The sequence below is a fragment of the Trichomycterus rosablanca genome, chromosome 25 (assembly GCF_030014385.1).
Source record: "Trichomycterus rosablanca isolate fTriRos1 chromosome 25, fTriRos1.hap1, whole genome shotgun sequence".
NCBI lineage: Eukaryota > Metazoa > Chordata > Actinopteri > Siluriformes > Trichomycteridae > Trichomycterus > Trichomycterus rosablanca.
Genome location: NC_086012.1, coordinates 15,008,114 through 15,023,806, shown reverse-complemented (window position 1 = coordinate 15,023,806; position 15,693 = coordinate 15,008,114). Strand labels below are relative to the sequence as shown.

General features: G+C 37.5%; 2 protein-coding genes across 2 annotated transcripts; one reads left to right on the top strand and one right to left on the bottom strand.

Annotated features, from left to right (window-relative positions):
* Nucleotides 1-3,909: 3,909 nt before the first annotated feature.
* pgpep1 (pyroglutamyl-peptidase I) lies at nt 3,910-6,938 on the bottom strand. Its single transcript, XM_062987689.1, has 5 exons — nt 6,802-6,938; nt 5,542-5,594; nt 4,675-4,791; nt 4,280-4,512; nt 3,910-4,125 (listed from the first exon to the last, which is right to left on the bottom strand). Exons 1-5 carry the CDS (start codon nt 6,830-6,832, stop codon nt 3,933-3,935), a joined length of 627 nt encoding a protein of 208 aa, XP_062843759.1. The 5' UTR covers nt 6,833-6,938; the 3' UTR covers nt 3,910-3,932.
* Nucleotides 6,939-11,381: 4,443 nt separating this feature from the next.
* On the top strand, nt 11,382-12,597 carry jund (JunD proto-oncogene, AP-1 transcription factor subunit). The gene has a single exon (XM_062987702.1). It carries the CDS (start codon nt 11,677-11,679, stop codon nt 12,478-12,480), a length of 804 nt encoding a protein of 267 aa, XP_062843772.1. The 5' UTR covers nt 11,382-11,676; the 3' UTR covers nt 12,481-12,597.
* The last annotated feature ends 3,096 nt before the right edge of the window (nt 12,598-15,693 follow it).

The following is a 15,693-nucleotide window of genomic DNA, read 5'->3' as shown; positions in this document are numbered from 1 at the left end:
GCTGCAAAGAGGAGTCCATATTAATGCCAAAGTTTTTGAGATATCTAACAATCTCTTGATCTACCCTAATGTACGTCAGGGCAGTATTGGGTTTACAATGATGACCTAAATACACTTACAGTTTTGTTCAAAATACTATGCCATTTACCTGTATCTTAAAACTTAATGTTATGCAACTTAAAACTTGTGTGCTCTTGTTTGGCTATGGGAACCTAAATCATTTAAGCTCCAGATAAAGTGTTACAACTTAGCCCAGTTTGTTTTATGTATAAAGGTTTTAGCAATCAATGGTCATGTTCTGTAAGTTTGTATAACATACTGCTTACAACTGAGCTCTTAGATATTTTTACTCATTATGAAGGGCAGCTATAGAGGAGCCAACTATTAAAAAATGATTATGTTGGAAAAATAGCATCCCATAAAATGTAGTTAACTTGCACCATAGAGTGCACCTAGTTCTTCAAAATTGCTTTGTATTTGATGGATATTGCTCTATGTAGAGCAGGGGTGGGCAATTAAATTTTCCAAGGGGCCACATAAGAAACTCGGACTGTTGTGGAGGGCCGGACCAATAAGGTGAACTTAATTCTGCTCAATATTAATTTTATCTTTTTATTTACATTTACATTTTCAGCATTTAGCAGATGCATTTATCCAAAGCGATTTACAATACAGTTACAGTATACAGTCTGAGCAGTTAAGGGTTATGGGACTTGATTAAGGGCCCAACAGCAGCAACCTGGCAGTGGTGGGGCTTGAACCAGCAACCTTCTGATTACTAGTCCAGTACCTTAACCACTAGGCTACGACTGCTCACTCTTTATGAAAAGCAGTGAATTGTACAGTTCTAATAAGATGTTAATGTTTTGATGGTACATTTAGAAAATTAGAAGTATGCAGAGTAAAAACATCAACATTATTTTACTGTTTAAACAAACAAATGCAAAAACAAATGTGAACAAAATGTGCAGGTTTTTAAACTTTACACTATTTTGTTTTGAGTCTAATTACCTCATTTGTCTTTCAGTCCTTTGTTATTGTTTAATATTATTTTTAAAATCATTTTAAAAAGCTGGTCCTGACTGCTTCAGTTCTGGACGTGTTAAACTTTATAAAACAGTCCTTGTTGCTTTTGCAGTTTAGTTAGAGAAGCTTCAGGTGTGACGCTCCGCATCGTTCATGTTCTTGTGTTTCTGTTTAGTATCGTAACAGCGATTTAGGGCCTAAATTCTGATCCTTAACCAGCGTTACACCTGACTTTAGTAAATAAACAATTCAGAAGTTCGTGTCTTGTTAAAAACTCCACCGTCAATCACACTCAGTTCTGTTCGCATTACAGTGAAGCTGATACACTCGCGCACACATGCGCATACGCAAATCGAAACGTACGGATATTTAAAGACACAGCGCTCAAGTCAAAATCAATCCTATTATATTGCATGTTTGATGTACAGTACATTTATTTACATCTCATTTTTAATTGCCACGACCCTCACGCGGGCCCGGTTGGGGATGTCTCGCGGGCCGTACAATGCCCAGGTCTGATAGAGTAATCATTGGTTTTAATGATTTCCACCAGATGGTGCTCATTACATTATGGATTCTTCGTCGCACTTAACCTTCTCGTCATCCGTACACATAAGTCATTCATTTATGTTAAAACAAGGTGACACAGAGACGTTTGCTGTGACCAAATGATACTCTAAAGAAAAATATGTTGACTAAAAGGAAAGGGGGTCAAATATACATAAACTTAGACTAATAATTTGTTCTTGTAGGAAGATATGAACTGTGTTGCATGGCCTTCTACTTTCCTAAAAGTGATCATGGTTCACTACAGCTTTTGACTTCTCTGTGCCCATAAAAATACATTGTTTGACTAAATCCATTAAAACTACATGAACAAACAGCGTGTTATCTCATCTGGATTTGTTCTTAACCTGTATTTTATAATTAGTGCAGTTTTATATGTACACAGAGAAAGTGGCAGCAAAAAAATCTAATCACTGATGATGAATTATGAGTTCATGCCACCTACCTGTTGTATAAAGTATGTGATGTAATACAATAACTCGATAATTAATAATATTTTATTACCTGAAAGCACTTCAAAACGTGACAGATGGGGAAACAAAGTATCCAGCAGGTCACTAGAGAAACACTTTAAGCTGTAAATAAACAAATGATTCTGGAAATGTCAAAGGGAGCACAAGACAAACATTGTAAATAATTAAACTGTCCACAGGTTTAACATATAATAAAGAACATCTGTTTCACAGTAGGAGATTGGTCCAGTGTGCTTTTAAATTCACAGTCCTGTTATGATTGATTTATTCTTACAAATTCTGACAGATTTATTAAGTTACTGCTTTATTCACTTTGGTATTTCAATTGTAGCTATGTCAAACTATAGAATGTCTATAGTTTGTAGAACATCATGCTTAAGTCATTCCCACATTTGTAATACATGAGTTGGGGAGGGTTTCACTGTGACAACTAATTTTAATCTATAAAATGCATACATATACTATAGGTAATACATCCTTAAACATCCTTTAAAAATGCTAGCTAACTTTTAATCTATTAAGAAGGCAACTGTGTTTGTGGTTTGATTGTAATTGTGTAAAGCAAATCCCCCCCCCCCCCCCCCCCCCCAAAAAAAAAAAAACCCTTCTACAGAGACTCTATTTACACCTAGGTATTTTGTGCTTTCTGGATTGCATGCTATTTTTTCAACCAAATGCAGAATATGGAAACCAACCAGCTCATGATAAACAACAAGTAAGTGGTACCTCATTTTCACGATTTTTGCAAAACATACAGATGTGACAGATTAAAAGAAAAAGCACATAAAATGATAAAACACAAGTTCTGGTGCTTTCATTTAATAGGAAGCCTAGCTAACTTGAATTTAGGATTAAAATGGCAGGATAAAAATATATGTGTGTGTTTGTAGCCATTAAGACTTTAACCCCCTTTCTTTAAACTTTTACTTGTTCATATTTTATTTATTTATTTATTATTATTCACTTGTGCCTGATGTCAAAAGTTTACATTCACTCTTAAAAAACATGGCAATTACCTGGCAGTCATACGCCTTCAACGACTTATGTAATGTTTTCTTCTGTGATTAAATTATTGATTAACACCTCTTTTTCTATTAAAAAAGTTCTTTCATAAGTATATTTTGGTTTTTTTTTTTTAATCTGCAAGGTTAAAACTATGCATATGGACGCCTGTGTCACGGCGCATTTGTAAAAGTTCTTTAATAATAATAATAGGTATCTGTTTTAATAATTCAGTCACAGTAAAAGTACAGTTGTATACGAGTAGATGTAAACCTTTGACTTCACATGTAGCCACTGAGGATGTAAATCTTTCTGGCTGGCATATTTTTGTAGGACTAAACAAATCTGCACTAATATCTCTATAAAACACTACTTCTTTATGAAATGTGTCATTTCTAATGACCATCCGATTAAATGTCTCTATATCTCTATGTGCATTTACATCTCTGCTAAGATATAACACTTCACTTCTTCATAAATCAAAATAAAGTGTCATAAAATAAAGAGGAAAAAAAAAATCTGTCTTCTGAGTATTATTGGGCTGGGTATATTTAAAAGCTGCACATATTAGGAAGGCAAACCCAAGTGCACATGGCTGTATAGGTGCTGTTCAGCTGAATACATGCTGCTTCCATTCATTTAGAAACTTACACATAGCACCACGTCTCGGCATCTTTTGACTGTACCCCATAAAGTGCTGTCTGATCTTATTTAGGCGAAGTAGGCTTCAGTTTGGTGTTTTAGGCTACGTCATCAGCCTGTGGTCCATTTGTAGTGTGTGAAATGTCACTGGAACCCCCTGTTGTATTAACATACACCACACAGTGAGTGTACAAGCTGCTTAGGACAAGGCTGGGATTTTTTTTAATGACTGTGCTGGCAGTGCTGGTTCTCCGGACTGTTCTCTAGCAGATCCAGCATCTCAAGGATCAAGACTCTAAGTGCTCGGGCTAGTTGCGCCGCACTGTAGGGCTTTCCTAGAGGAGGCACATGCACAAAGGCTGACCTGCCCTTGCCCAGATATAAAGATGTGTAGTAGGTGTAGTCACACAGGTATCTAGAGAGTAAGAGAATACACACAAAACTAAAAATCATTGTATTTTAAATTACACTTGTCAAAACATGTGGAGGCTAACACATTTTTACTTTAAATTACATTCAGGTAAGAAGGAGGTAAGTGAATGTCACTATCATTTACTTTAATTTTTTACCTGCCAGCGTCTTTTGAAACAGACACAGAAACTCCGAGGTCAGAGGTGTTGACCCTCTTGCAGACAGCATCCATGTCAATGGCCGAGTTGATGCAGTCTGGTCCTCCCTCCATACAGCACTCAGACTCTGGATAGAAGCTGCAGTTGTCGAGGCCTATGTAACCACGGTTATGACCACATTTTTCCAGAGTTACTGTGGTAGCCATTCCAGAAACTCCAACATGAACCACCAACTTTAAAGCACAAACAAAAAATGTAAAACAGATGTGGACACCTGAACTGTCAGGTTAATATTAAGTCGGCCCTCCCGCTTTGTGGCTATAACAGCGTCCACTTTTCTGAGAAGGTTTTCCCACAAGATTGGCATGAACCAAAAGTGTTTTCTGTTACCATACCTGTGGATGGTGCCGTTCCCATAGAGAGGGCAAAAGGTTCTGGACTGCTTGGTACTCCACAGGAACTTCAGTGACATGCAGGTCTACATTGTGTCCAAGCCCCAATTTCTTTAACTCCTAAGAAACACACACACACACACACACACACACACACACACACACACACACACACACACACACACACACACACACACACACACACAGTATTAATATATGTAGTGTCTGCTTATGATCTATAATTTTTTTAAACCTAAATTTGTTTATGGCTATGATACATTATTTATTAAATGAGATTATGAGCATACATTTTAAAGTGCATATATTCTTGTTCCCTCTTCTTTTAACTTTGTTAATTTGAGTTTAGTTTGGTGGCTGTTTGAACTGTTGCTAGTAACATATTAGTGGTGGGAGTTTTAATTTCCATGCATCTGAACTGCTTTGACTGCTCTGCTGCAGTGTATGTAAGTATGAAAGAACCATTATGTGAAACCCCTATTTGCATGGGTATGATTGATTTACTTTACTAGCACAAACTTGATTGTATGGACAAATGCTCAATTGTCTCCTAAACCAAATAAGGACATTTCCAAAAGTCACTATGTTCCATAAGTCACTATGTTCCATAAGTCACTATGTTCCATAAGTCGCTATGTTCCATAAGTCGCTATGTTCATAAAATTAAATAAGTGACTGTTTATTAACACATCACATTAATTGCATGATAAGCTTTAGGGTCCACAAGCTGCAAAAAGACACATGTCAGTCCACAATACTTGTACTTGAATCAGTGTGGTTACTTTTTAACTTCTAGTGGTTAAGATTAGATTGGGAAGAGCAGCTGATTTATGAATGTGTAACATATCATACCTGCACTGCCACCCAACTTGCATTTACAGTGTGCTCACCAAAGGGTTCAAAACCTAAAACAGACAGACATGTGAAGGTTAAAACATTAATTATGAATAATGCAGTTAAATTTGGTGTGTGAGAGTGTTTCTGGGTGCAGTACAACAATGCACAATTTGAACTGCTGTTTCTGTAAACTGATTCCCAGCAAAGCTAGGGAACAAATGGTTAACTACGGAGTGATATGTTAACTTTTACTTCTAATGATTAAAGGTGGGTAGTAATACGCTTCATATACTGTAACATTTATTTATTTACATCTTTAAAAATAATGCATTTAATGTAAATAAAGTACAAAAATGTAACTTAAAAAACATTGGGTCAGCAAATTAATAACCAGCATTAAGTTTGTTAACAATGTACCATGTTGGAAAGGTTTAAATAATCAGTATTTGTAGTAGGAGAATCTAAAATGCTTAATGTATTAAAACAACAACCTGGGAACACTAAACTTCTCTCAGTTATTACTGGTCATAAATGCTCTCTACTGCTGAAATGATGAACCTGTGGTTCTAAAGATAAGTAATAATTTTTATGTTAAGCTTTTTCCTTCCCATTTAAACCTGCTATAAGAAAAACGTAACTTCATTATTATTACTGAGCAGTTATGATTTATTTATTTATTAGGATTTTAACGTCATGTTTTACACACCAAGATTGTTGGTTACATTCATGACAGAAACGATAGTTACTCGTTACACAAGATTCATCAGTTCACAAGTTTAATGTTAAACACAGTCACGGACAATTTTGTATCTTCAATTCACCTCACTTGCACGTCTTTGGACTGTGGGAGGAAACCGGAGCTCCCGAAGAAAACCCACACAGACACAGGGAGAACATGCAAACTCCACACAGAAAGGACCAGAACCTGGGGATCGAACCCAGGACCTTCTTGCTGTGATGGCCAGTAATAACTGAGACTAGTTTGTTGTTCCTAAGCCGTTGTGTAAGTACAAGCCACGTTAAGCTTCTCCTGTTGTAGCTGTTTGCTGTGTTAAGACCTAAAGCCATTTTCACAGTTTTAAACGCATTTGTATTGAATAAGAACTTAACTCGAACAACCAGTGTGTAAAACCTGAGGCCTAATCTTTCATTAATCTGTAACAGAACCAGTAATATAAAACAGCTGTAATAAATAAAGCAGTAACGCTGAAGTCGGTTCTTTGTTTTCCACCAGCAACACCAATAAGAGTTTTTTAAAATAACATAGGCGTTTACCTGTTACTAAAACCGTCTTCTTTTGGTCCATAATACTGAAATATCCCCTGAATTGTGCTGTCAAGTAATAAACTGAAGTTTAATGTTGGAAGTTGGAAGAGGAGACGCCGATTCGTCTGACGATGATGACAACTGCCATCAACTCTTCCCGTCAGGCTCTTTCTTCCTCGTTCTGATTCACACAGTGTTAGAAACACCACAGTGCCGTCTGCTGTTCATTATAAACACTTAAACTGCAATAAAAACCCCACCATTCATTTATTCATTCATTTATTCATTCATTTATTCATTCGATCATTCAATCATTCATTCAATTATTCATTCATTCATTCATTTAATTATTCATTCATTAATTCATTCATTTATTCATTAATTAATTAACTCATTCAATTATTCATTCATTTATTCTAGGGCTGGGCGGTATGACCAAAATTTGTATCACGGTATTTTTTTAAGGTTCTGGCGGTTTCACGATACATCACGATATTTTTTTATATGACTGGGACTTTTTATATTTCTGTGGCTGATTCTACTGTCACAAAGACATTTTAATTTCATGCAGGAAGCCAGGAGGAATTATGCATTCCTTACAGACAATAACCAAAGCATGATGTACATGTTCCCTACAAGTAAATGTAAACTTTAGCCTTAATCTGTAAATGACAGCTCGTGTTTCTGCAAATGTTTGTTTAGCAAATGTTTATTGAGAGATTGTGCCAGTGCCAGTCAGAACAGAAGAGTGCAGACAAATGCACCTTAATTGGGCTAAAATGATCTAATGAGGAAGTTTAGTGAACAAGCAGAATGCACACAAAGCCAAGGGTAGATGGGTTGTCCTGCAAGTACCTGCTTGCATGGCATAAATTATATATTGCAAAGGCAAGTTGACAAGCGCACGTTAAAAACTAATTAATCCAGGCATCATGTTGCAAGCACTAGTACTCCATGAATAGACAATATGTGTATATGTGATATTTTGCATTACACGTTCTAATGGTGTAAAGCTTTTGCTTAAGTTCCTCAGAGTGTTTGTATTTACTTTCTGACTGTAAAATTGTTTTACATTAAATACAAAGGCACGTTTTTAAAAAAATGGACTGCATGTTTCAGTGGCACTGGTGTTCATCTTGGTTAGCAGTGATCTCCCTCCTGCTATCCTAAGTCATAAATACTGACCTTAGCTAAGACAGAGATGTCTGCATTTCTGAGAATACAGAGATATCTGCAGTTCCTAGAATACAGAGATATTTGCAGTTCTGAGAATATAGAAATGTGTGAGTTTCTGGGAGAGTTGTAGATAAGTAAATTACTTTTTTTTTTTTTTACCATTTGTTATATTTTCCAGATACTAGATACTGTGATATTTTCCAGAGAGATATTTTCCAGATTGAAACTGCACTGTCTGTTCTGTCTTCAAATAAGTCTTCTCTTCTGTCTTGTTGCTTAGCATGTTGTTTATTTCTCTGATTGTTTTCTTGCTTTGTACAGGGTGGAACCGTTAAGGTGTACTGACCTGATTTTATTTAGCAACCTGGTCGACCGGTTATTTATGGGCTATATTTCTTTGGTGCCCTCAAGGCTATGACATTTGAACATTTAGATTCATGTTAAACTAAATCTGCATGTACATACAGATATGTATGATTTTATGTATGCTATTAATCATCTTTTATCATTAAGGAGGCTTAGGAGAGAGAATTAGGAGGCAAAGTTAAGATAGAACTTTCCACACTACCAAAATAATTTTAAAAATATTGGCACGATAAGAATTGGCACAAGTATGGGATAGTGTATATCAGTCACAGCAATCTTCAATGCAGAAATAATGAATTTAATTTTATAAATTTAATTTCTGTGCAAATGTTTTCTCAAATATTCACTCAGGCAGTTTGTTTTCTAGAAATTAGAACAAATAACAAAATATTTACAAATAATTGTGTTGGCACCTTTTTAAAAACATATTAAACAGATAATAACATAATTCTGTGATTTTATGCAGGCAACATTAGTACATAGAACAGGTTAGATTAAATGACTTTAACCTCTGACTTAAAGCAATTGTGCTTGCCAATTAATAGCCCTCTGCTCCATTATCCAGCCACAAATTTGAAAAATATGTCCTAAATTGATTTGAGTTTTAGATGCAGATCATTAAAATCAGCCTAGTTGGATCAGACCGGCATAACGGCACCAAAAACTAGGATCTGGTTCAAACCTGCATGTTAGAGGAATGCCTTCCAATTGTGCTATTTATATATAATACAATCAGCTCTGGTCTTTTAGGCCTTGGGCTCCACATATGTGTGTGAGTCATGAAGCAGAGCCATGTAATCAAGCTCAGAGAGGCCTGTAAAAGGGACTAAAGTTTTAGTGTACAAATGTTTTGGCTCAATTCACATGCATTCACAGCAACTGTTACAGGAGTCAGATTAAAGAACCATCAAAAGCAGTTCTGAGATTGATTAGAGGCTGCTGAAACATAAGATACGCTGTTCACAGTCAGTTACAGTGGAAATTGTCAACTGTGTTCCACCAGCTTCTAATTAATGTCTGACCCAGCATATTAAAAAAACATGAATAAAGATATGAAAGAACTTAACTCTTAAATGTTTAAAGACATTGTTTTAATCATTCAGTCATGGAAAAAGAACAGTTGCACAACACGTCATGCACATCCCTTACATGTGTAAGTAATCCTTTAACTATGCTGTATATATTATACAAATGTAAGTGAAAATGTAATTTTAAGGTGATTCTTATTCAGTGCAAATCGAGTGTGCTGCAAGTAATCAGGTTTTTTGTTCTTCTCGAACTACAGGAAAGTGTGTTTAGTGACTTAGTACTCAAAGGCTTCTGCTAAAATCGAATCAAAATTCAAAACAGAATAAAGCAAGCAGATTGTGACATTGGTTTTGAATGAATTATCTTCCCTTCCTACTCATCACCCCTCCATTAACAGATTTCCGAGTGTGAAAAAATCTGTTTTTTCGCCACCTCCGCATCCTTTTCATTCACTGCAGTCCCTACATCCTTCCCTTCCTCTCCCACTTTCCCTCCTCCTCTTCATTCACCCACTCTTACGTCAGACCCCATGCTAGCGTTACCATAGAAACAAGTGATGCTGGCCCTGATGTGATGCAGATGGTCTGTGGACGTCACAGATCCCCAACGTCATATCAGATTTTCCCCTCCTTCTTTTTCTGCCTACATGCTATTTATAGAGACCAGAATGGAACCACAGCAACCAGCAAGATTCATTCACATCTTTGAGGTAGCGCACCTGTTTCCCCTGATACACATCTTATGGTGTAGCCACTTCCTGTGTGTAATACATTTGAATCTGTTTGCAATATGTAGATAAAACTATTAGTAATTGCCATTATGATCAAAATTTACAGTGATGTTATACTGAGGGAAAATGTAAAACAATATTTCTGAATAATTCAGTTTTGTCTACGACTATAATGCATTTTCTGTATATGGTCAAAAGTATGTGAACTCCTTAGCATAAGCTTATTGGACATCCCGTTACAACACCATAAGCAATAAACCAGACTATGTAAATTTGTGCACATTAATGGGTAATTAATGGTATACATCTGTTAGCAATGGATGTGGCTGGAATATCTAAACTTAATAATTTGTTCGGGTGTGTACATACTTCAGGTCATATAATTTAGGTTCAAATCAGTCTTGTTTTACCACACTTGGAATACTACTTTAATAGCCAGGATACAGATTTAAGCTCAATCTGTGTGCTAAAAATGTTGTTATTAAATGCAAATTATCGTCAGAACTAAATAATCTAATATCAGAATTAGAAAAGATCGTCACATCATGAAATAGCCAAAATATGTTTAAAAAACACATTGTTGTTAAAAGTAATTGGAATCACCATCTTTTTAGGTAATAATTTTAGGTCCGGGTCCTAAACAGAAGGTCCGGTTTCCTCCCACAGTCCAAAGACGTGCAGTTGAGGTGAACTGGAGATACAAAATTGTTCATTACTGTGTTTGATATTAAACTTGTGAACTGATGAATCTTGTGTAATGAGTAACTACCGTTTCTGTCATGAATGTAACCAAAGTGTGTAAAAACATGACGTTGAAATCCTAATAAATAAATAAATAAGTTAAAGAAGGTGAATTTTGTATGTCTGGTATTTATTTGCACTGATTTCCATTAGATCCTAGTTAAACCACTGTTCCTAAAAGTCCTTCTGTAAATGTTTCACAGAGCCTTAAGCAGTTTGTTTAAACTTTAAATGTTACATAAGTACTTAACTATGCTGGACTCAAAATAAAAACAGTTCTTGGCTATGTGAGTAGATAAAAATGGTGTGGAAATGTTCAACAGACTAAAAACACCATTTTCTCTAGCAGGAGGCATTGTGGTTGTCCTTTCTCTCTTTCCACGCCCTCACAAGCTTACGTTTTTCATGACATCAACCCACAATGCACCGCAGTGTTTGCCGTTTACCCCGATTCTCCATGGTGACTGAGCCTGGAACCGCCTCTTATTTAAATACAGACGGAAGAAAACGTCATTTTTGGCCAATCTGTGCGCTCTGGGGTGACATAATGGAATTTTCTGGGATAGAAAACTTGCAAATGCGTATTTGAACGCCCTTAGTTTGTGAGGGCTGGGAAGACTCGATGAGAGACGGTCTCTAAACGAACTGGAATAGGTGATAGAAAGTAACCAGGGGGTTAAATCGAGAGAAGAGGAAGATAACACGGATTACCGGGAAAGCGAGTGCGCACTTTACGCACTACTTCGTACTTTGGACTAAAAGCTTACCCTCATCTCACCCCGTTTGGGGTGTAGAATGGAACTTAAGAGGTGTCAAACCACAAATGGAATTGTGTGGGCACGATGAGGAAAGAAATGAGTTTAAACCTGGATCAAAGCTCTTCTAACCTGAAGCCGGATTTGCGCGACGCAGAGAGCATACTAAACTCCCCGGATCTGGGACTCCTCAAACTCGCTTCTCCAGAACTCGAAAGGCTGATCATTCAGTCCAACGGAATGGTTACGACCACCCCGACCTCGCAGTTCGTCTATCCTAAAGCGGTAAGCGACGAGCAGGAGTTCGCGGAGGGTTTCGTTAAAGCCCTGGAGGATCTACACAAGCAAAACCAGCTGACCAGCGCCAGCTCAGCTACGATTAACCGGATCGCACCGGGTGCCACGGTCGCTTTACCCTCTGATCTCCCCGTCTACACGAACCTGAGCACGTACGGAAGCGGCACGGCTGTGAACTACTCCACAGACACGATCCCGTTTCCTCCCCCGCCTCCGACACACACGCACACGGCGCCGCAGCAGACTCCACAGACGCGGCTCCACTCGCCCAAGGACGAACCGCAGACGGTGCCGGACGTGCAGAGCTTCGGAGACAGTCCGCCAATGTCTCCCATCAACATGGACACGCAGGAGCGCATCAAGGCCGAGCGCAAAAAGCTGCGCAATCGCATCGCCGCCTCCAAGTGTCGCAAGAGGAAGCTCGAACGGATCTCGCGTCTGGAGGACAAAGTCAAGAATCTGAAAACCCAAAACAGCGAGCTGGCGTCCACCGCAAGCGTGCTGCGGGAACAAGTGGCGCAACTTAAACAGCGGGTCATGAACCACGTGAATAACGGATGCCAGCTGCTGCCCACCCAAGTGCAGGCTTATTAACGAACACGATTCAGTTCAGAGGACACAGACTGAATCTGGCATTCACTGACATATCAGACTTTTAGGAATAAAGACGCTCTTTTTGGTGCTGATGTAAATAAAAGACTTTTGAAATAATCCATGTTTATGTTTACACCTTTTGTAGCAAATATACTGGTCTAAGGCTGGGTGATATGGCAAAATATATCATATCACAATACCTCCTTATGATACACAATATCATAAATATCACAGTATTTATTTGGTGTTGCTTACAAATTCTGAACTTAACAGTGTTTGTGCAGCTGCTTCAAACTGTGCAATTATACTTTTATTTGAGAAATAAATGACATCTTTATAATATTTAAATGATATCCAGGATATTTAGACTTTATTGTTATCAAGATAACATTGTGACATCATGATATACTTTGGATGTTGGACAGTGGTGGCTTAGCGGTTAAGGTGCCAGACAGTTAATCATAATGTTAAGGGTTAAAATGTACCACTTTTGAGCCTCTGAGCAACCCAACAACCCCCCTCCACCCCATAACAGTGAAGTTATGAAATCACTGATACTCATTTATACTAACAATTCTCAGGACTGTGTATCATGAGGATAACGTATTGCAGTATTGTTCTCTCATTGTCATATCTTCTAGCCCCAGACCCAACCTTACAAACAACACAGCATTTATTTTCATCCAACAGCTAACTTGTACCACACTTGATACAATCATGTTTTGCTAAAACTTTACACCAGATGTTATAGATGCAGTTTTGAACCTTGGTACAGGAAGATTAATAGAAATGTGTTGGCAACTACCAATCTAAGACAACTGCATTAACACTACTACATTTAACCATACACTTCTGGCTGACCAGGACTGGAGAAAACAGACTAGCAGTGTCTTGCATGATAAAGAGACAAGCTCTCTGAGCGCAAACAAACCCAAATGTCATGCATGCATGCTTCATGTGTAAAGTCTTAACTGTTTACAAGTGCTGATTAACCAATGATCTTATCTAATTTATATACAGCTATTCACATGATGTCTTATTCTTGCTGTTGTGATAAGTCTTGTTTTGTCATTACTCATCTAAATGTTTTCTGGTCACATATCAGTACTGCCAAGAATATACAGAAATACAGTAAATACAATAAAAGTCAAATTGGATTTGCTTATTTGCTGTTGCATTAAGTCTTTGGATATAAATTTTCTTAGACACATTCACAGGTTAGAGCTTAGATTAGTTTAGGATGTAGAACTGTCAGATTGTCTACTAAGGGCAGCTGAATTCTGCTGTAACACGGGTGTCCTGTCCACAGTCAAGTAAATTTTTACACTGTCTTGGACTTGCATGCAAGAGAGAATCCTGTCCTTTTTTGTCTATAGTCGGCAACAAACTCTAAAGTGGTGGATTGGATAATTATAATAATAATGAAACTTAAAACATTGTAAAATTGCATGCCTGAGACTATGTTACAAAAGTGACATTATAGCACATTAAACCTCACCAAATTAATAATCATCAGTTGTTGCAAATACACTCATCAAGCTCTTTACTATGTACATCTGTTTGGTAGCAACATTTATTGATTGTTTTAAGCTACACAGACCATGCAGATGAAGGCCATTGAAGTTTCTTCATATTTCCTCACAGTCATGCTGGAACAGGAAAGGGACCTTCCCAAACTTTCCACAAGGTTGAAACCATATGTATGTTAGGTAGTTTCACATTTGATTCAAATGCGACCCATTGCAACAGTGTGGTGGCACAGCTGGTAAAGCAGGTGGTGTACAGCAAGATGGATTCTGGGAAGCTGGGTTTGATTCTAAAATGCAGTCACTGTTTGTGAGGAATGTGTGTGGGCTTTTTTAAGTACATTGCTTTCGTCCTACCTCCTAAAAACATGCTAAAGACTGCTCCAAATCTGTAGAAATGTGTAATTCCCTAAGATAGCAGGTCCAGGATACCTTGTGTTTCCAGGACCCACCGTGACCCTTACCAGGATGAACCCATAAGTCAAAACTAATGAATTTAATCCATTGCATTATTTGTTAATGTCAACAGTTTGTGTGTAACGCTAGTAAGAACTTTCGATTGACCCTTACAGTAAGTTTAAGCTTAATGGAATTGAAGCGCTTTGGAGAAGGAAAGATGAATAATAATACAGAAAGTGAAAGCCAAAAGAACTTTTAGCCAACATTACAATAAAACACTTTCTCTTACTGTAAGCTGAGCTGGTCTGACCTGAATGTGAACTCTTCCATGAATCCAGATTTATAACATCTTGCTTCATGACTCCAATGAAAACATGAACTCAAAATTCTCTGTGATTTTATAGTCGTGTCTGGTTTATTCACTAGTCAGTGTGCCACATCTCATGTTACAGTCATGAAATACATTGCCAGTGCCATGTGCATTGTGGTCTGCAAAACAGCTGAGGCCAAATATATGCATTCACTTCTGAGAAACATTACATAGCTATACGTATGTGGACACCGGGCCATAAGCTTGTCAGACCTCCCAAAAATCAAGGGCCTTAATATAAACTTTCCTCTTTGTGGCTCTAAAACGGTCAGGGATTGATGTGGGATGAGAAGGCCGTTTAAATTCTCCCAAAAGCCACTTTCGCAATGCACTTGTTTCACTGAAAACAAAACAGCCCAAAAGCATAATCACCACTATGTCACAATTTTTGAGGTATGAGCTTCTTTTTCAGTGTGGCATTCTTTAAGCTCATAGCAATGCAGCAGATTTTTGTGGTTATTTTATACATTTAATGTTTTTAGCATAAGATGACAGTTCTGGACAATTATTTGTACAGAAGTTGTTTACTAATGGCAATAGCAATTTTAATGGTCAAGCAGTTGCACAAAAATGAAAATGTCAATTGGGGTAATGTAAATTACACCACAACTCAACTCAGGAGCTGTAAAACGTGGATTTCCAGAGTGAAGTCTACAACATCCGATGGTCTAATTGATTATTTTGGTACAGCTGGATATCATAGTTCCAACAGTGAAATATAGTGAAGAAGGCTGGTGCTGGGGCTGATTTTATCGGTGTGGAATGACACATTAGTTCCAGTGAAATGAAATCCTGGCAACCCAAAAAATTCCTTTAGAGTAATAGGTTCGGAAATGTCCTTTGCAGTTTTAACATGGCAATGCTGTGTACTTAGGGAAGTTTAGGTCTGCCAAGTTTAGTATGGAAGTGCTCGATAGT

Excerpts from the sequence above, each read along its gene's own strand:
- pgpep1 (XM_062987689.1), bottom strand. The coding sequence starts at position 6,832 with ATGGACCAAAAGAAGACGGTTTTAGTAACAG. Across the intron at positions 4,513-4,674 it reads GGGAACGGCACCATCCACAG|TTGGTGGTTCATGTTGGAGT; the intron begins GTATGGTAACAG and ends TGTGCTTTAAAG. Across the intron at positions 4,126-4,279 it reads GTTTCAAAAGACGCTGGCAG|ATACCTGTGTGACTACACCT; the intron begins GTAAAAAATTAA and ends CTTACTCTCTAG.
- jund (XM_062987702.1), top strand. The coding sequence starts at position 11,677 with ATGAGGAAAGAAATGAGTTTAAACCTGGATCAAAGCTCTTCTAACCTG.